At 31.2% G+C, this 23,263-nt stretch overlaps 1 protein-coding gene across 1 annotated transcript; it reads right to left on the reverse strand.

Moving 5' to 3' along the window:
* Positions 1 to 65: 65 nt before the first annotated feature.
* On the reverse strand, positions 66 to 18,530 carry LOC106714284. The gene is made up of 5 exons (XM_014507286.2): positions 18,433 to 18,530; positions 9,120 to 9,228; positions 1,881 to 2,060; positions 935 to 1,071; positions 66 to 690 (listed from the first exon to the last, which is right to left on the reverse strand). The coding sequence occupies exons 2-5, from the start codon at positions 9,226 to 9,228 to the stop codon at positions 445 to 447; spliced, it is 672 nt and encodes a 223-aa protein (XP_014362772.1). The 5' UTR covers positions 18,433 to 18,530; the 3' UTR covers positions 66 to 444.
* Positions 18,531 to 23,263: the final 4,733 nt, after the last annotated feature.

Raw genomic sequence — 23,263 nt, forward strand, 5'->3', positions numbered from 1 at the left:
ATGAAGAATGTTAAATGTTTTCTTTTGAATAAAACTATTTTGTTTTTTCTAAAATTTTATTTTATATACAAATAGAAATTCTTCCCTTAAGTAAATACACTTAGTTAAACTTACGTAAGTCTTAAATTATTTTCTGTACATAATGTACGACAGTATTCAGGCAGTGCGGCTGGAAGAGATCGAAATCAAATTTGTGGCAAGTTCCAATATCTAATATAGAGTATAAAATTCACAAAAGAAGTAAAACATTTCAAATAACTGCTAAATAAAGCGGAAGTAAATGGACACTTTTTTTTTTATAAGCAAACAATAAATTCCAAAATCTAGCAAATCAATTTTTGAAAAGAAAGCTGCAAGACAATTAATTTCTTGTAGTCTATGAAACCGCTATTGAAATTTGGAATTGCCTAATACGTAATTAAATTAAAACGTTGGGGATATAAATCACAGACGTAAGCCGGGGTTGGTGCTTGCGACGTAATTGAGAAGTTCCTCAGAGTCCTCACAGACGACGGGCTTCTCGTGGTAGCAGGCGACGTCATGCCACGCGATGCCATCATTGTACACATTGTTGAGGATGCTCAAACATGACTCCGTTGTTCCGTTGATGTCAAACTCCGCGTTATCAGGTTGACGCTGCTTCTTGTGACCAGTCTGAGACCAAGGGTTGTAACCCCAACCGTTGGGAATCTGGAAAATTAACAAATTCATATAGAAATTCCCGAAATAAAAACGTCGTCTTCGTTTTTAATGAAATGGAATGTCATGGGTCGCATCGTTTAGATTCGAATAGATAGATGGCGCTATCATTGGCTTCCGAAAAGACTGAAATCATTAACAGTATCCGTATTTTCATTCAATTTGTACTAGTTAATTTTCACACAGTTATCTTGAATTAAGGGATTTAATAAAATTATTATAGTGTTCAAAATACCTGGTTGGTGGGCGACATCTTTTCCCTGTTAGCGGACCAGAACCATCCGAAGATGTTCTTAGGTTCAAGGTCTTTGCGGGACTCGCAACCCTTGAAGTCACAGAGACGACCAGATGTCCAAATGTAAGGTATGTCATCTGTAAACATATGATGAACTTAGTTTCACGGTAACACGAAATAATGGCTCAATTCGATGAAAATTTTAGCACTCTTTACTATGCATAATCTTTGGTTTCCACCAACTGTGCAAAACATATGCTATCTCTATTTCTTCTAGGAGAAAGACAGATGTTGACATGTCTACAGGAGTTTTGACTGTCTAAACAAATAGTATAAACTATAAATTTATACCAAGGTGGCAGTTTCAAGTTACTGGACCATAAATCATTACTTTGTGATTTTTCAATAGCATCGTAGACATTGAATCCAATCGATAATAAACAGTAGCCAGGAAGAACCCATCAAGTAATATACAATAAGTACTTCAACATAAAGGAAACATAAACAAATGAAAGTAAAATGTAGAAAGTGAAAGTTTTACAGAAATATTTTACTTTTAGCAACATGTTTAACTTTTGCAATCTTTGGAACTTTGTAATGCGTTTTTTTTTGTATGTTAACTGAACTTTGTCTTTTCGAATCACTTTTTCTCCATCATCACGTTAGTTTAAAAAATTAAGTTAGTTATTGTGTAAATACGTAAAATAATTGTTTGGTTATTAATAAATAGAACCGAATATAATTCTGTTAAATTACAAGTAACATGAAATAACTGAAAAAGAAAGCTTTCTTTTAAAAACAGACAAACTGAATTGACTTTACTAATGTCTAATAACTCACTATTACACCCTTAGTGGCGAATTTTAAATCTAAAGTTCCACTAAACGTCTTTGAGTGCAACGGTGAGATTGAGATATACAATCTAGTTTAAATTTCATAATCTTACTTGTCTGTATAAGTTTGAAGATGAGATTGTTCTCTTCTTGCGTCTCCATGGAGACGAGGTCCATGCAGTACTCGCGGCAAATGTTACGTCCGTCCAGCCAGTCGAACTTCTTGTTGGCCAATGAGGGTACGTGTCCAGTAAAGAAGTAGTTATGGCCTCGGTAGAAAAATTCCTTTGGTCCTGTAAATAGTAAAAAAAATAATTATAATAACTATATATTATTACTTAAATTAAAGCATCAATCTTTCCTTCGTATATTTTGAAAAGTATTTAAAGAGTTGTAATTTTTTTACTATGTAAAAATACCGAAATATCAGAAAGTCACATGACATACCGCTAAGTTATAACGTGATTCTTTTTTTTAAATAAACAACACAATTGAAATACATTCGTAAATCTGCATCAAAATTCGACGCTTGCAAGCGATAAACAGTCAAAGGACACAAGGCTACGTAATATGACCTCACGTAACAGACGGCACGAATAACAGAGTAATAATTTACACGGGCACATAGCGTTAATAGACGTCGACCCTGCGCATCGGGTCGTGTACCCAACACAATCATGGTCGTGACATTGAAGCTTCCCTAAACAATTCCTGCTAATTACACTAGATGTCGTAACGATCGAAAACAATTTTACATAACCTCAGCACAACCTTTATGTTACCTATGTAACACGTTGGACAACAGTTACGTTACAAGCAGGTGAACATTACACGCCTATTTATCGATGTCGTCTTTTTCGCTGGGTTTTTTTTGTAACATACTTTTGAGATGTAACAATCACTTTGAACTGTAATTGTAATTTATAATATTTAAAAATTGAAATTAAAACTATCCTATGCATATTAGTTAACATTTATAAACATTAACTTGTTTTATAAAAGCATAGTATATTTCTTTTATTATATATTAACAAATACAAGTAAGGATGATTACTTATACATAGTTTTTCAATTTCCTCGGAAGCTGGTTTCTTATTAGGTTAGAAGTGCATATATATATATACGTATATACGTACCACGTACCCATATATACGTACTAGCTAAGTTTTCCGGTTTGTTTGTACACATTGTATTAAATTAATATATTTGTTTTATTAAAAAAAAACAAGTTTACACATAAGTTTCTTTCCTGTAAACCATTACTTTTGTAGTTAAAATATAATTAGTAACCTTATTGATTTATTGAATAACTAATTTGTGCAATTCGTTGCAATTCATTTGTTTTTCAATTTTCGATTACATATGTACATTTATCCGAGGTTTTTACGATGAAGGAAAACATCGTAACATCGTAACATATCTGAGAAGAAATTCAAAGTTTTACAAATATTTGTGAAGTCACCAAAGCCGCACTAGACAAGCGTGGTTGACTATGGTCTAGTCACGCCTAACTTGGGGAGGCTCCGAGCCACTCGGAGTGGACGTATTAGATGTTGCAATTCATGTAAAATGTATCAATTATTGTTGACTTTAGATTTAAATTTTTAAAAAGAAAACATCAAATAACAATTCCAAACAAACTTAATATTGTTTATAACAATAGGTGATCGTGATTGAAACATTAGTAAGTTGTCTACAATAAAAAGTACAGATCATTGCATTAGTGGGAAGGCGTGATTGGACTCGAGTTTGTTTGAATTCGCATTCACACGGCGGACAATTATTTCGAATGGGGACCTTGTGCGGTGACAGACAGACGGATGTGCGATTGTTTACCAGCGACTGTACACGAAACTATGAGAACAATACTTGCGAATCTTACGTATATTGAATAGCTCATTAAAACAAAAGACCTTATACTATCAGATTAATATTCGGCGGATGTGCATTCTGTGATAATAAGGTCTCAAGTAATTATGCAAATTCACCCATTGAAATTTTGATATCTGAGATGCAACCTGATTCTCCGAGGTCTCTCGAGGTCAAGGATTACCGCAGATATATGTAGGAAGCCTAAACAACTTTGAATTAACTAAACTTATCTTTCGAATTAAGGTTACTTTTTTTTTATAATGAGGAGAAAAATTGAAAGCACTAATTAGGTGACGCTAGCGCCAAGAGTGGGCTGTTATTTGTCAATTTTTTTTTACGTCATTCTAGTCAGTTAAAAAATAAAATACATGCCTTTTTCATTTTTGGTTATAAATTATTTATGAACTAGTTTAAAAAATATTTACTTTTGATTTTTTTTTTGTTGAATAGTCAATCTTACTAATATTATAAATGCAAATGTTTGTATGGATGGATGGATGAATGGATGGATGTTTGTTTGAAGGTATCTCCAAAACGGCTCAACGGATCTCGACGAAATTTGGCATAATTTGGCATTATGTCTGGAAGAAAACATAGGCTATTTACAATGTTTTTTTTAATTGCGCGGACGGAGTTGCGGGCGACAGCTGGTTGTAAATAAGTCCATAGAATTTTTGTCCATTGTATATAAAACAAAGTGTCTTTTGTAAATCTTTGGTATATTTCATGCTGGCATCTATAGTGAGCAAAATACTTTTCTCCCCATTGATTGTGTGGGTGCGCTTTTACCGAAATGAAAAACATTAAAAATATTCTTATTGCTTTCCTACTGAAGACAAAGTTTTTCTCATAAACTAACGGACTAATTACTAGTGAATATTATTCTAAAATCATCTTAGTTGCAAAAATATTGCCAACCAAACAATCATAAAGTAATTTATATCGTAACTACCTAAAAGGTATTTAAGAACTTTAAAGTTTAAAGTTGGAGGTAAAATATCATCTATCGAATTGAACTAATATTGAAAGGCAATATGATGAAGGTTTCGTTGCATTTAAATATTCTTAGAAGTTTTAAAAATATATTCAAATGACTTGTACTTAAATACTAATCACATCATTTAAATAGAAAATCGTATTTTTCATATATTTGTAAACAAAAGTATTGTGTGTAGTAGAGACATCATTGCTTCGTGTGTCTCACCGCTGGCGGTATCATATAAGTGTTGAAACTTTTATTAGTTAACAAACTATTGATGTAAAATAACCTTTATTTACTGACGAAATAATCGCACCGGCATACCTCATATATACCTCATGTTCCATTTTATAGACGTTATAAAAATAACTTTTGTATCTGTAGACAATTCAATCGCTTCTCTGTTTTTCGGATTAAGTAACTTGTTATATGTTCATCAAAATATTTAACATACTTGCTGTCACCCGCGACTACGTCCACGCAAAATTAAAAAAAAAACATAATATCCTCATCAAAATCCGTTGAGCCGTTCCGAAGGTAGGTTAACAAACATTCGTCCATCCATTCATCTAGGCTATTTATTAAGTTTTTTTTAATCCCATTAGGACGGAGTTGCGGTCGTTAGCTAATTTTAGTGACATTAAATAATATTAGAAAGATCAAATGTTTCAAGTTCCTCCTAAAGCATTAAAGACGTAACAATATTTAAACAACACTCACAGACGTCATTTCAAGGGTCAATTTGGTAAAGGCTGTTCGGCCTACCATGGACCGATTTACCCAATGGAAAACAGTAATCAATTGAAAAAACTCTAAATGAGGCGGTTACTCTTATTCTAATCACAATATGAATAAAACAACAGCTTATCACCAGAATTTAGTATGGATCAACTATAAAATGCCCGACCACTAGTGATATTTAAGTGATTTGGGCTACGAAAGTAATCCGACATCGTGAAGTCTTAGTTGGTATAATTGAGATTCGTGTTAAACTCAGCGGGCGTCCCTGAGACCAAACTGATCACGTTGGCACATCACAAAGTTATTCGCTGCCATTAAACCGAGAGAATGCGAAGCAATAAAGATGTAGGTACTCACTTGTCAATGTTGCGAAGTTGTCGAATAGTTAACAAAACTATAGACTATGTACAAATGCTTATTTCAATTTTATAGTTACTTTATGTGAATTATTTTGTAAGGTATTTTTGGTTGGTTATGAATTTGATAATTTCAAGAATGTTAATATTATAAGCTACATTGGATTTTAAAAAAACTGTTTTTGTAAGTCGATTATATTTTCCGCCCGCGACTTCTACTCCGCTTGTCTATGTCATCCCGATATAGTGTAGCTTTTCAACAGTGAAAGAAATTTTTATTTATTTAATGCGAACAAACAAAAAATCAATTCTTTCCTCTTTATAACATTAGTATAAACTATATTACTAGTAATTAAAATCATTATTTGATGCTAAGGAGATTCTATATAGGAAGAAATCTGTATTGGTTTTTATAAAGTTAACTTTGTAAAAGTGATCATAATGTTTCTTGTTCCGGCAGGAAGGAAGTTGCAATGACCACTATAATAGTTTCTTTTTTATTACTAAAATAGGGTATAGATCTATTAATTACACCTTTATTAATATTGTTGCTATATACATACTACATAATGACCTTCGTATGTGAATAAAAAATCAGCATTTAATCTTTTTGCATACACGCTTACGAATATATGAATATAAAGTTTACAATATTTCATAAAGATAAAACTATTGTTTCTTAACCTTAACAAGTCAACGGATTAAAATTGAGGATTATATTTTTAGTTTTATTCAAATTTTAAAATTTCAACTATCATATTATTTATGCAAAAGTTTACCAATATATTTTATTAATGCAAACAACTTGCACGTTTTTTTTTTCGGATTTGGAAGGTTAGGATTTTTTTCGATGTTTTTACTTATTATCCTATTATGTTAGGTAAGTAATTGCCATAATCTAAAACAATATAATGAACACAAACACAATCTACTTATTCTCGGTTTTTATGTTATATTATTAAATAATAAGTTGAATGTTATGCCCATTATTGCCTTTACGAGGACAAGGTGTCTTGACATAGACAAAAACTTTGTATGTTGTACAAAAACTTACATAGACACGACACACACGACGTTTGTGTTTATTTGAATCATTGTATGTTGTCTGTGTGTTTTGTAATCGTTACATATCAAGTTGACATTTATGGTATATAGTTTAGTTTCACGTAGACAAACTTAAATTGAGTTTCCACGGAGTGTTTCTGCGGATGGATGGACGCCGATCCCACGATGTATTCTGGAAATAAGGTCTGATCCGCTACTCTTTAACTTCAAGTCTATAAAGCGCATAAACAGAATAGAAATGAATTGGCATAGTTTTAGCTAGTTTCAGCGAACTTTTTAGGAGCTAGACTTCAAGTGCGAAACCCAATCTAATCGTTCATTTCGTTTTCTTGTATCGCATGTTACATTTTGGTTAGCTTTCACATCAGTGCGCAACAGGCCTAAATTGATGCGAGGTGCGTTGCTTTCTTCGATTGTCGGCTGTATCCGTCCGGCCATAGAATCACGTGGAAACCCGCCTTTAGCATGTTATGGACCGGTTGTTTGTGACCCATAAAATTGTATTACATCATTCATTCAATTTCTCCGACCTCCATTATTATTGTGCAACCGAAATCATCTACGTAGCAACTTTTACCTTTATAAAGTCAAGTTAAAAGCCCAGTGCCATTGAACCTGATATTATGAAAAAGAACACATAATATATATTCTTTCTTTCTGTTATCGCTAACTAAGCAATTAATGGTTATTTAAAATTATAATTTAATTAATTATTTTACTTTAATTATTTAATTAATTTGATATTACTCAAATAATTTTGTAATAGTTTGCCTTCATTAACACAAAGAAAGCAAACCGTTTAATCGTTACGTGCCGTAGTATTTTGTTCCTAGATAAGGTATAAAATAGTCAAATATTAGTCGAAAAATATTACTCAGTAAGTTATATAATATTAAACCGTTACTTTTCCCTACAAAGAATTTAGCACTAATCTGATTCCATTGACAAGTTATTTGCTAACATTGTTTTCGTTACATAACTCTCATTTAAGATTGACCTACATACATTTATATGGATAAATATAAATATTTTAATGTACATTTATATATGGAAGTTTATGTAAGTCTCGGAAAAGCTAATCCGTTGAAAGCTGCTACAGGATGGAGCGAGAAAGTTTGCGGGAAAGAGAGGGAAACGTCCTCGAGCGCGACCGTGACCTTGTACAATGAACTGTAAGCTTTTACTTTCTATGAATAAAGTGAACTAAACAATGAAACTTTAATGTCGACGAAACTGGGACTTTGTTTTAATGTTTGTATGTAACATTGGTTTCCACTGCACAAACACATATGTAAAAATTGTTTCTCAGTTTTTTTTTTCAAAGAGGGATGACAATATACAGTTGAAGTATTGTTTCTGCAGTGAGCACCCACGGTTAAATTCTATTTATTGTATTGGTTGTTCGTTCGATCGTGTTGACATTTCACGGATTCAGTTGTTGCTTTCTGGATCGATTGACAAAATAATTACGTTAAAGTTTAAAACTTAGTATTTTTTATTTACTTGAGAAATTGGATATTTATAAAATTTCATATATCATTGTACCTTTTAAACCGAAATAAGGTAATCCGAAAACCAGGTAACCCTTTAAGAATAGGATGAATTGAATGGTAATAATAAAAACTTCAACCATACTTGAAGCATATCGCATAAGCATATTTTAAGCCCTTCGTTTTTTGTAAATTGCAACCTTAAGAAAGATAGTGAATAGATAGGAGGCAGCATCCGCGATGCGCGGCCGATTTAACGATCGTAAAGTTCTCGAAACACAGGAGATTGCTACACGACGTCCGTCTATTGCGAGGTTTCGTCGACACAAAGTCAGTTCAAGGTCAACCGCTAATGGGCATAAGGTTAATAAGATCAGATGGATCTCTCGTTGTTTTTACTTTTATTATTGGAACATGTGATTTATGTTTTAATTGTTTTTTTTAATAATTGTGTTCATGTGTGCGTCAATCACGTGAAACTGAATATATACGTTTGAAACTACGACCAGTCGACGCGGTATCGTCCCAAGATTATTTGGGATATGTCTCAAAATATGTATATTTCACCAGCTTATGCATAAAAGGAAAAATACGGAAAATGGTAAAAATCAAATACTTTATTACTATTTCGATATTGAATCTTGATGACCTTGTAACCCAAATAGGGCTAAGTGCCCAAATAATCATTCATAATAAGAATTAAAGGTGATATAGTATTTTATTTCCATTGATTCTTACACTTTTTCTGTCTTTTCCCTTTAATGCATAACCTGACATACATATTTTACTTTGATATGACAGTTAATATTGAGTGGTACTTATTACTTTTGCTACATTGTTATAACTCACTGTTGGCGCATTTCTGCGGCTGTGGTAGGGAGAGGAAGCGGCCTGGCTTCTGCGCGCCGGTCAGCGCCGCCAGCGCGGCCGCGCACACCACCAACGCCCACGTCTGCATCTGTAAACAATTACATCAATATTAATTTAAGTTTACATCACATTATTGAATAATTCCTATCATTTCATTTAATTCATTCATTAACATCATCATCCATCTTTTCATTAGAGTACATCCTGTTTTATAAAGTAATAAAAATAATCTACGATTTTTATTGATGTAAATTCAATCAGTTTAACTTGTTTAAGTATTCGAGGTATATAATCAAGATATTTCTTGATATTTTTATAGCAAAATTAATATATTTGCATTTGATATTTCAAGAGCTTTCACATATTTGACAGTTAACATTGTCGCTTTCGAATTTCAAGTGTCGCCGAACTCTTGTTTGCGCTCTCACCTTTTCAGAAGGTCGATGTAACTTCAAGTGATAGTAAATTTTTCAATTCAAATAGATTCAAAACAAATAGCAAGAATATTGCGCAATTTATATTGTAGAATCAATGTCACCGTTGTCCATACATTAGTCGTTATAACGCTAAATGTGTTTTTATTAACATTTTTTAAAAAATTACGAAATTTTCAAGATCAAATAAAAACATTAGAATGAAAAGAAACAAAGAAGTTGCGCAAAAAAGTATGTGTAAAACGAAAACATATAGAGTAGTTTTAAAATTATACAGCGGTTTTAAATTTTTATTGCAAAGTTTTATTTTTATTCATTTTATGTATAAAATAAGACCAACCGGATGATGCATTATTGTTATGCAAGAGAATATGCATGTACGAATGTGTCACTTGTCGTGTTTCGAAGACGAACACGACCCAACTTACATAAAACCGTAAAAGCATAATCATGTCATAAGTCATACTCTACATATGTTAAGAAACTTTTACTTTTCACATTTATTTACTCTGCTTATTTATTTCAATGGTTGTTTGTAGATGGCTTGAAATAATTTATTTTGTGACAGCTATTCAAAGTTGTACAGGTCCCCCTGGGGGGTTCCCCGATGGGTTGTCCGATGTACACTAGTGGAAAATATTGAGGTTTCACAAGTTAAAGAAGAAATTAGCAGCCAATTGAAAGCGGTAAGCGGCCTTTTGAAAGGGGTCTACGAGGAAAAAAGTTTGGTAATCTCTGTTTTAAGGTTTCCACATAATCTACTTGCGAATTATAACTATAGATTACGTCAATGTGATGTTAATTAAAGTTAAATAAAAAATTGAAGGTTAAGTTTATTTTAGTTAAAAAAATAATGACGAAGATCATGAAATCATCTTAAATGTTTTTTTATTTGTTTACTGATTACCTCGATGATATAACATTTATAGAATTAATGAACAGCCAATCTAACTAGAAATATATAATACATCTTCACATAATAAAACCTTAGCTCGAAATTTCGTTTAAATTGTCAAAAATCAGTACAGTAGAATAACTTAGGTTCGCCGCCGCCGAAATTTGAAGTTGACCGTATACGGAAGCCCTTAAGACTTAGTTAAAATAAACAACAGCTTTAAGTTATCAGGTGCTGTATTAAACGATGACATAAACTTAAGAGTAATGATCACATTTTGACGTATGTGCTTCTCGTATAATACTCAGTTAATTACTTAAATGTGAGTGTACATACACGTATACTGCCAGTGTTAAAACTCATCGTACATGTATAAAGACACGGAAACGCAGTCGTCAAGCGGATAATAGTGGGAGTACTGGAGTATGGTGTTGACCTTCACATGTTAATATTATCATAACGTGGGAGTTTAATGTATAACCTTTTTGTGTCAATCTTAAAACATAGTACAGTAATAAGTTTAGTTTCTTACAGTAGGTTTACACTGGAGAAAAACTTGCACAAAAACATGTTATCCTACTCTTTATTCATTTTCAAAAAACAGAGATGACATTATAATTTGGTAACAAGTTGGAAACTTGTAATTAATTTAAATAACTAACAGGACTGTAGGGGATGAAATCTCTTTGCTATTTAAGTAAAAGCAATAAAACACACTTTAATAGGCCAAATAAATTTGGTTAATATTAGAAGCATATGAATAGAACTTCTTATTCTTGAGGCTTTGAATTCACATTGAAAATTAATTACATATTATTAAGAAAATATTTGAAGCGTCGATTTGATATCTATACTAGTCCATTAAATTTGCATTTAATTTTAGAGCAACTTCGTTGTTAGACGTGTAATTATCAAGGTATCAGTATGTAGGCATGTACTTGTTAATGCGATGCTGTTGAGCCATCTCAGATCTAAATAGATACTATTCCTCGGATCGATCTGGGTGCGATCAAGGTTTTAGGCATCGCAAATACCTTTACGTTACAGATCATCAATATTTATCTGAACTATGTCGACGATTTAATTTTCCTACATTAAAATGGAATTTAAGTTGCAATAAACACGTAGCCTCATAGTAAATAAGCTTAAAATTTATATACCTTAACTTTTTCGTACGTCAACTTTTGAGCAAAAATAATATTACGTGAGTTATTGTCTTGTAAATCTTACTAATATTAAAAATGCGAATGTTTGGATGAATGGATGTTTGTTTGAAGGTATCTCCAGAACGGCTCGACGGATCTTGATGAAATTTGGCACAGATGTAAATCATAGTCTGGAAGAACACAAGCTAATTATTATGTTTTTTTTTAATTCCACGTTGACAGAGTCGCGGGACAGTTAGTATTAAATAAAGCGATATTTTCGGTCTTAGAATACAAGTACTTGTATCAGTTACAATGTTAGATACTCAAACATACATAAATATAGTTTGTCATAATTATATTCAAATATATTTTAGTTATTATAAATAATGTTGACAAGCGGCGCCATCGTGTTAATTCTCAGTATGTCATGGTCAGTATTCCATATTGCTAATTGCAACACTCTACATAACATACAAATAACAATATTTGTCCACATAAATTCCTCATTTATATAATCCATGTTGTACGTTCGAAATGAAATTGTAAGATACAATCATATGTCTAACTTAGGATATTATTAAAAAGGTTCGGTTAGGAAGATTTCAGTTGCGGATACCGTTAACAACTAACCACTAAAGCTAAAAAACTATCAAAAAATGTATCATAGTAAAATCCTAATTAAAAAGTTATATATACATAACCAACCTATTCTTAAAAAAAAAAAAACATTTTACATGTCGTGTTTACGCAGACAACCAAATAAACACATAATGATCACCTACAACCGTATTTGTAAAGTGCATACCTCACTTGGACAGCTGAATGGAGGCTAGATGTATGTCTCAATAGCGAATTTAGTGCGAGGCTTAGTGCATTGTGTTTCCACGGGGGTGTTGCAATGAGCCGAGGCCGGCCGTCAGCTTCACTCACGAATTAAGTTCGTGCCGTTTCTGCGCAAACTTTGCCGCCGTCTGACATCCCGAACACTTCGACCGCTCTAATAACATCCATTTTACGATATATTTCGTAATTAGTCTACTTGGTAATTGTACTAGTGAATTGCGTGTGAGAATGAATTGTGTTCCTTTAACTTACAAAACTTGAGAAATAAGTAGCAGTGACTTTTTTATATTATCAAATCAATAATGTAAAAAGATTCAAAAGTTAAAGAGGGAGTGACGACTGAGATGACGGAAGATAGATCCATATGGAGAAAGAAATCATAGTGTGTCGACCCCACATGAGTGTGATAAGTACAGGAGATGATGATAATGAGTGAAACCGCATATCCGCATACGATATGTATTCTTGATAATGACGTCATATGAATCATTGGTATTCAATGACATCGCAGCGGTATGTTTAAAAGCTGAGTGTTTTTTATTATTACTCGTGGTACCGTTTTAGATGTTTAGAGAATTAAAGCTCTTTGCTATATAACTATAAGCTTTCAACAAAGTATCGCAAAATAAATCACTTTATTTTAGTTTCTTTCTAGAATATGAGAATTTCTTTTTTTATCTGACATGACACATATTGGGTGTAAAAACCACATCTTGTTTTTTTTAATTTACCCAATACTTCTGTGTAACTTTATAGTAATGTTCTCGCGAGTGATTCATTTAATATCGACTGTAAATGTGTAAGTCAGTCAAATGTAAACAATAAACAAATCAATTATTAAAACTTGTTCATGGAATTATCGTAGTTGAGGCACTCAAGTTCAATGCCTATTCAATATTACCGGTTTATTTACATTGAATATTATTTTGTTGTATGTACTATAGTATTGACCGAACTATCAAGGCAGTGTTAAACGTTATTCTTATTTTCTTTTAGTTTAGTGTTGACATAGCTGTCTTACTTAACAATTTAAAAAAATCATAAAAATATTTAAGGTGTTCCCGTGAAATTATATAAAAATAATTGTTCCTGATTTTTTTTATTTACAATTAATTATTTTTGAAATACAAAATTGCAATATGATTTCAGGCTACTATTTCATATATATAACTCTACTACTACTAATTATTATTCATAACATCGCTTTCACAAATTCTCTACTAACATTAGATTAATCTTACTTTAAAGCTACATAAACAAACCATATTTCAATGCACAAATATACAAATTTACGTATACACAGTAGTTAGTAAAGGCGTCAGTATGTAAGGCTCTATATTTAAGCTCTTGCGATATAAAGATTGATAGCGACCTCTTGCAAAACTAGGCCTACATTGCGCGAGTATATATTACTATAATTCGACAAAGAGTACGCTTGTTTATACATTTTCTGTATTCAATTTATTAATAGACATCATAATATGTGAGTGCCAAATGGAAGGCAATATAAAAGACATCAACGCGTAAAGTGTGACGGTTTTGTCAAATGTTTAAATATAAATATTACATTAGTATTATTTGTTATTATCTTTTGAATAAATTCATTCATTTATAATATAAGAAAAAATCTCTCACTGAATCAGTAGTCTATTTAAGATATAAAAGGACACCAATTTAATTTCATCTTTTGAAGTACATAATAATATTTTTATAGAGATGAAACTTCAGAAAATAAACACTTAAAACATATACACCCAAAACAGTTTTCGTAAGCTAAACATATACCTGTATGTTAAGTAACATTTAACATAGATAAATAAGATTAACAACAGTAGTTACCGCAAGTGAATTAATGAGAACAAAGAGCGAAAGTAAATGTAACGTAACAAGCATGTGTTTCGGAATATTTATACATGTATCATATATTTATTACATTACAACGGTGTTAACATGTCAAATAAGTGTTACATACTAATATGTTAGATTTTTTATAACGTTGAAATAATTAATGAAGTTATATTTTTAAATATTTAATTCCAGTGTCAAGAGCTGTTGTGGAACGGACTTGTTTTTATTTTTAAAGAAAATAAAATTGACTTTATAGCTTTTTATTTCAATTTCATATCCTCGCTTTTAATTTCTACACCCTTAGTATATCCTGTGTAAGTTCTGTTTGTAATAAAAATATGTAAACTATTAAGATATAATAAGACAAAATAATCAGCAGTCCTTTAAGAATTTTAATAGTATGAATAATTCATATAACAAGATATTTATTTTCTTTCTAAATAAAAAATAAATTTTCCACTATTTGTTTAAACAAAAACATGACGTTTTCATAAGAATGTACTACATACACTAAAAACTAGTTTTGTATCCATCCGGCAATTATTAGATAAAAAACACAATTATTATCACATATTCTCGCGAGTCTGTTCTCTGGGCTACTGAGAATCCGCAATAGCCTTGAACTGTTGCGCAAACTTGCCATTTGTCCAAGCGGCTAATTCGGACACGGCAAATTGCTGTCAATTGACTACAGATGCGCTATTTTGTTTTGCTGTATTTTAAACATTTTATATCAGAAATAGCTAACGTATAAAATATTGTTTCGCCATTACACACAAATAAATCTATACGTAACATATTTGAAAAAGTGGATAATTTCACGAATTAAAAATTAAAGAGAGCAGACAAACATCTTCTTTCCCGGCGAGCTTAAAACGACTAGTGGAAAAAAGCGCGAAAAATATTAATTCGGAAATAGATTCTTTTGTTTCGGAAAACACTTCAAAGAATTGTATCTGTTTAAAAAAAATGAATATTTGAAGATACAAATTATCTTATTGAATATGTCATATTTATTATTAAATAAACTGAAGAAATAAAATGGTTAAGTAACAGACGACGCTTAACTTGTTCTCTCTACTAATTATAACTTATTATAACCGAGGTATTTTTTTTAACTAGTCAAGAGACAATGTTTTAATCGTGTAAACTATAGATGTTTTAAACAACAATAACTTTTTAAAATGAATACATATACATTTTAAAATAGCTTATGAACTTTGCTAAAATATATATAGAGTTTTAAAAATTACGAAGAACGAATAAGCTTCTAAAGTGCCCCCGCCGAGGTTAGTATAATGTGCAAAAACATCAGATAAACGGTTAATACAATTAGTTAGTATTGTTTAATTTGATTATTTTATTATTATTATTGTATGATATAAAATGATAATTTCAATTCTTAGATCTTTTGTTCGTTAAAAAATTATAAAAATGTTAAAGTTAAAAATAATAAAATAACATAGTATACGAAAACTAAATTATATAACGTTATATTAATTAGTTACATCTAAACATAACTCTTACATTCGTAAATATTTCTTAACCGATGTTATAAATATAAAACATCAACATAAAATATTTTCGTATTTCGTTATCTAATAAATTAATTGTTTCGAATTAATTTCCACTTCCGATAGCTCAACTTTTATTTTTTTTAATATTATTTTATGTATTATTAAATCTTTATTACTTGTATTTATAAACATTAAAGTTTGGATGTATGAATATTTGATGCGGTATAAAATTTGGAACAGACATAGATTGGAAGTTTGGACAGGAAGACAGTTTGGAATTGCGTAAAGACTTCAAACTGAACTTTTTTTAATCAAAAGAGGATGAAGTCGAGGGCGACAGCTAGTATAAATAAATATTAGAAACAAAACTTCCGTTTACTTAACGTTTTTTCCCCTATTCGTATTCAATTTGTTGCGTGTGTCGGTCACCGCTTGGGATCCGTTGACACAGATCCATAATACAACGATGCGTCGCGGCATGTCGCAACCGACACTCGGACGCCGACAGCCTTTGTAACGCACATAACAAACTACATATTTTCTATAATACCATTTAATATAAAAAGCTGAAAGTTTGACTGCGGTAATTTAACCGTAAAATTTCACTGCTGGTGTACTTGTTTTATTTTTATAGAATTATATTAATATGGTTTTATACAAGAAGCATGACAGTGTAAACCTACGGTAAATTACTGAAAACTCAAAAAGCTTTACGAGAAATGTTTAAAATCTTACTAAAAACCTTATCGCAATTCCTTTGTAATGATAAAATTTTCTCCAAAAAAAAATATCCCTTAACAGTTACGTGAATTTAAAGTTGCAGTAAGTTATAAAGTTAAGTTAGAAGTCTAAAGGTTAGCTTAAAAGTATAAAAAACGGTGATAAAGAGCACGAGCTAAATTAAACAAAACTTATTTCACAATCTATTAAAGCAGATATTAACGGATAAGTAACGTTTAATTGTGCAAGTCTACTAATGATTGGCATCTCAAGCGTGCCTTTAATGCTTTGAGTAACGATTACTCATTAAATATAACCATATTTTTCAAAGAAAATAGTATAAATTATTACAGTTCTCACGACTATCTTATCTTAGAGGTCGACAATTAAAGATAATTTAATTTTAAGGTCTGTTTCGAAACAGTGACTGGTTACATCACTGCTTTCTTAATCTTTTATTAGAATACATAACATTAGAAACTCGTTGTAGTGTCTATTAGTTTCTAAGGTAAAGTTCTCAAGTCATTAAGATCACAATACCACAATAAATATCAATCACAAATCAAAACATATCCAAGAAACCAGCCAATATCTGCGATGAAATTGCTATAGTTATAATAGTATAGTAGCTTAGTTTTTTAATTACCCCTAGTTAAAGTAGGCTAGAGTGCCTCTGTGGTTAATTATACGAGCTGAATGAATAAGCATTATTTTTTAAAGATTTACCCTACCACTTATGATTATAAAAGAACAATATTTGTTTAAAACGACACGTGATACGACCTGGGTGAAGGCTTGTCAATATTACAATTCCAACAACAGAACAGGTTCCAAATTCAATAACCTTAAATCTTACTTAACTCATACTTTTATGTCACATCAAATATTTGAAAGTCTCCATCTTTCAGCCGGCTCTGACCTTCGAAATGTTAACTTATGAAACATTAATTTATTTAAACTTGCACATACTTAATTTTTGTGACGGGGATTATGTTAAATTGCAGTGTTTTATGAATAAATTTTTTCGAATTCTTCAACAATGGAAGCGAATTTTTAAAATTGCATTTTATACAAAGTGTTGTAAAGTTTCTTTTGATATGTTATATGATTTTAAAGTACATTTTGAAGTTATAAAATTACTTAATTAACTAAACATTATTTCGCAAAATATTAAAGATATAAAACAGTTGTGCACTAAGTTAATTACAAGTAAGAACTAATTAAGCACAGACTATCATTACTTCATGCACTAAAAAATAAAAGCTTACATTAACCCTGACCTTGACTTACTAACTTATAACTGTTTCGACAAACGCATTTCACGATAAAAATACTTCATAGTATTCATAGAAAAATTGGCATTTAACGTATATTTTCCATAGCAAAAGGGCCAACCAATCATAATCTCGACATCGCTACATCGTGCACCGTTTCGCAACTGACGCTTGACACAAATAATCCTCGTAATCCGTAGCCGTCACTTTGAATAAAATGTGCAAATCGTAAGGACATCGAACAACTCAGAGTGATCTAGGAAATATTTATAGCACTAGTACAACGCGAGCGATGCTACTAGAATTATTTACTCTAGGTCATGAATTCAAAACTCTAGATAATTAAAAACAAACTTTTCTTTAAGCTTATATTCGCTAAAATAGGTAAAACTTTAAATGTACTGAATGATTAGAAAATTATTGCTGCAATTTCTTTTAATTATTTAAATAATATTTATTACTTTAAATTTCAATTTTACTATAAATTAATTAACCTAGAATTTTAATTTAATTATTAATTTTTATTTCCGTCCTGAACATCTCATCATTAACCCTTCAATCCTACAAGGATTAGTACATCCTGGACGTTAAAAGATTAAATTTGTTTACTTACCTTTTTATGAGGAATAAAATGTACTACGGCGGAGAAAATCACAGAGGCACTGTCGTAATAGCGCGAAGCTGGTTTGGGCGACGTCTTTTATAGCAGTTGTAGCGGGGATGCGCGACGTGCTCGCATGGGGGAAATGCGCCTAGTACTATCCAATTATCTTTAAATTCGTTTAACTTGTTGAGGCCCTTAAATTATTTAAATTAGTAACTTTTAATTGCATAGTTTTGTTAATTAAAAGAATATGTTTTTTAAGAAAAGCTTTTATTAAAGTATATTTTTAAATATATTGTTTTGTAAATGAATTAAAATTTGTAGTCAATTACTCGTCCAAGGTGAAGGCATAATAGCCACAAAATGCCGCCGAATATTAACTTAAGATTAACTAAACTATGAATATTAAATTGTAGAAATAATAATAATAACATTCAAATAAGTTTATGGTTCATATAATTGTAACTCTATCTACACAACAGAAATATAATAAATTCAAAGATTTAAACCTTTTAAACATGACATTTATTGGTTTTTTTCCGCACAAAAACAATATTGTTAGCTAAATACCTAAAATACTTGTTCGTTTAAACACAACTATCGTAAAATAGATATAAGGTCGGAAAGGACACGCCCACATAAAGAAATATATTAAAAACAGGATATTCGGAGACACTCCTAAATCAATACTGTTGATATAATATTATTTGGCTTAAATATTAAAATTTCAAAAACTTTATCGCTATTAAGGTACGATAAATAATATTGGCTAAGAAGACTATATAGATACTCAAATTAATTAGTAACTTTACAATTGAATTACTTATAATAAATTTTAATGATTTCGGGCTAAGTGGGTGACGAACTTTAAAGCTTTGGACTTTACGTGATCTAAAGCTTAATCTGTAATGTGAAATTTTATTACGTGTATTAATTCACTTACAGCCTGTCTATGACTATGAAATATGGATACATTTAATTCTACCAATTTATGTTAGAATTTTTCAAAATATGATAATTCTGGGGTCAGCAACTAACGTGCCGTTGCCTGTCGTGTGACCGTTATTGCATTTCATTGTAAAGATCTTACAAAAGCTCTTAGTATTAATGATGTTATATTTGATAGATGTAGAACGAAGTCTAAGTTGTGATGATAAATGCCTCTAATGCGTTCATGCAGAAGCAGGCCATACGCGGCATTGCCCAACGCTGCGTCACGAGCGTCCGCCATAAGCAGAATGGAATGCCTGCAGCTCCTATCCACTTTCAGCGATAAAGTTTTGTGCAAATACTTCTATAGTATTATTATACTTATGTTTACAAATTAAGAAGTAGATGTTGGGTGCCTAAGTAATATTAACTTTAATATTAAACGGCGCAAAGTATACAAGCATTGCCGCGTATAACAACTATCTACGAGTATCTTACTAATATTATAAACGCGAATGTTTGTATGTGTGGATCGATGGATGGATGTTTGTTACAATGTATCAGAACGGCTCAACGGATCTCGATGAAATTTGGTATAGATGTAGAACATAGTCTGGAAAAAATATAGGTTACTCATTAAGTTTTTTTTTAATCCCCGCGAACGGAGTCAGTTTATATATTTTAGCATTTTAATTGCTAAATATAAAACTAGTTATACTAATTTTGTAAATATAAATTTACTCCAATATAACAATGACGTTATTGTTGTATTAGTATCATCTTTATCTCGGTACTTCGAAATAATAAGAAAATGTAATATATACATACATATATTTGTTAAAAAAAACAACAATTTTAACGACAAAAAATATAAGCTTCAGAAATTAAGATTTCAAAAGACTGAAATTCATCTTTTTTTATCGCTGTAGTGTATGTTTAAGTATTAACTTACGTTACGTTATCACGACGCACCTTTTTGATGATTGTTTTAAATGATTAAAATGGATCGTAGGATGTGTTAAATCATTTTGTACAAAATAAAACAACCTTGTTTTAACAGATAAAGATATAAATAACGAATTTTATTGTAACTTATGTTGAATTATTCAAAATAAAAATAATAGATAAGTGACCGTATACAATAATTACGCAAGTATGTCGCAGATGACCTCAGGTGGTGGGGCGCGGGTCGCGTGATGCGTCAGGCAGGGGCGGACTCATCGCAAGTCACGAGTCCGATACAATTTAATGTATAGACGTTAATGACCCTGTCCTAAATGAATATCTACCAAACTCTACTTTATCGTCACTTATAATCAATATGTATATGTTAAATATCTTTGAATATAATATATATCATAAACTTCTACTCGTTGTTAATGTTATATAGTGTAAAACCTTGAACTTGCCAAATTATTTTCGTCACTATTATAAACAGTATGTTCAAAATATTTTTACGAAAGGAAGAATACGTGAAATATTGTCACCAATATATTTTGAAATTTACATTATTTTATTCATCCGGAATTAAACCACAATTTAAATGGTCCTAAGACAACAATTTCTCGCTGCATTCGTTACGACAGCTGTTTCATTCAATTAAATTCCGTAATACTGCGCCTTTACACCAAATGATAAATTAATTTAGAATTATCTTATAAATTAGTCGCCTCCGTTAGTTTGATAGATCGTTATGGAAAGATTTGTTAGAATATCTGATTGGATAAATCAATGAAATCTTTTTGAGAAAGCTGTTAATTGATATTTAAATTCCTCTTTTTGTGTTTTTTTTTTTATAAACAAGGGTTGAGTGCATTTAAAAAAAGAGTACATACTAATAAGACAACTTTTTAATTGAGCATTTTACAATTTCTGTTATCAAATTGGATTTAATTGATACAACAATTTCAAATTCTCCATTTGCATTTGCCTGTTGTTCCTAAATACAAAGAAAGTATGAAACATTTTCATAATGATTCTTTCTATTTCTCACTAGCTGTAACCCGTGACTCCGTACGGCAGGATTAAAAAAAAACTTCATAAGTAGCCTATGTGTTCTTCCAGATCATTTAATTGACGTAAACAACTTCAAGATACGTAATCTTATATTACTGGTATTTATAAAGTATCTTTAATATGCCCAGTAGCAGTAGCACATAGTTCATGTAGTGTCGTTGACACTCTGACATCTATCTGCGATTCAAGATAAGTATACGTTGTCAGTTGTCGCCTTTGTAGCGGAGATGGTGATGCCTCGTTACCTGTAATTGGATCTCCGGTTTCACGCGCTCATAATCAAAATCTAAGCAGCTTTAATGCGCCATGACACTATTTTATATACTGTTATTTTGTGAAGCCACTTGTTTTAAATAATTGGACATGTTGATATTTAATAGTTGTAGATAATTGAAACAAGATTTCATTGGCTACAGAGGTAAAGAACACAGAAGATTGTATTGTTAGTCTTTGTAAAAGAGAATGTTTATAAAAAGGGAAGACAGGTGGGAGGGATCTGAATTCTATAAGAATGTGGCAGAGGACTACATACTATGCGGACCCTCCGAAGAGAAAAAGGGCATAGAGATTATATTGATCAGTCAATTGAACTAAGTATCAATGGTTAAATTACAATTACCGTAATGCGATGTTGAAGAGACATTTGGTTATAATTCATAAAGACAATAATAAGACAGACAAAACTTTTATAGAAGAGGCAAGTCGAAATAAAGACAAAATACACAAATGTCGATAACATATGTACTTATTTTGCCATTTACTTTTTTTAAGTATACAATTATGTCGTTGAGATAAAGAAGGCTAATATTATAACAATCTTAATTTATATTATAACTCGTTTCCTTATCGAATTTAATTCTTATTGAATTTTCGGAAGAGGTTTTAACTTGAGGAAGAATAAAGCTTCTTAACTTTAATTGTATTATTTAAATGTTTGTCTTTTAAATGATTTTGTGTCTTAACCTTGTTGTTTTTCATGTTCAAGTCAATTTTTAAATATTTCTTGGGCTAAAAATATTGATTGTGTGCAGCGAAAGATTTACTTCCAGAGCTGTTGCATATGTCCTAGCCCAGAGTTCCAGATAATTGATAATAAAAGATAAATTCAGATTACTTTGGTAAGTTACTAACCTCCTGTAAGTGATCGGTCGTGTTAGATTACTTATATTTCAACATTTAAAAGTCACTACGTTTATTACTAGAAAAAAGTATCACTCACGATCCCATTACCCTAATAGGTCTATTAGATACGGTCTTATAACGTTGTTGTTCGTGCAGTGACAAGATTTGATAATGTTTAAATTCTCGTAAGTCCACTTATGTTTGGAACCGCGTTGAGTTTTACTCTGCGCCAGTTATGTGTGAACCGCAAATTTAGGGGTAATGTTTTTGGTTGAAAATACTGTTATCACGTATAAACACTTTATTTTATCTGAAAATTTATAATGAATGAAAATTAATCATTGTATGTATGTAGGTACATGGAATGCATGCCGCGGTCTAGCTAGACGTATAAAGTTGTAAGGGCTCGTTTTCCGCAACTCCACGGCTAGCGCGTATTTTGCGTGTGATAGACGTATAAAATGCTTAATAATGTGTCTTCATACCAAATAAAAATATTATACATATGTATGTACTTACATTATTAAGCTTACAGTAATACCGTTGCATAATCTTAGTCCTAACCTTAGTCGTAAAAACAATTTAAAAAACCTTGGTTGTTCAATTCAACGGTTGGCGACTGCACTTAGTTCCGCAGCGACAGATTCAATGTTCGATATTTTTTTTATTGCATTAGTCCGTCGCGTCGCTGCGGTCACACGAGGTTAGCGATGCCTCGTGCATTTAATTAATTTACAGCTTGTGTCTAATATCGACCTCGGACATCTTTTGG

Source organism: Papilio machaon, chromosome 1 (genome assembly GCF_912999745.1).
Source record: "Papilio machaon chromosome 1, ilPapMach1.1, whole genome shotgun sequence".
NCBI lineage: Eukaryota > Metazoa > Arthropoda > Insecta > Lepidoptera > Papilionidae > Papilio > Papilio machaon.

Excerpts from the sequence above, each read along its gene's own strand:
- LOC106714284 (XM_014507286.2), bottom strand. The coding sequence starts at position 9,228 with ATGCAGACGTGGGCGTTGGTGGTGTGCGCGGCCGCGCTGGCGGCGCTG. Across the intron at positions 2,061-9,119 it reads GCCGCAGAAATGCGCCAACA|GACCAAAGGAATTTTTCTAC; the intron begins GTGAGTTATAAC and ends TACTATTTACAG. Across the intron at positions 1,072-1,880 it reads CTTCAAACTTATACAGACAA|ATGACATACCTTACATTTGG; the intron begins GTAAGATTATGA and ends ATATGTTTACAG.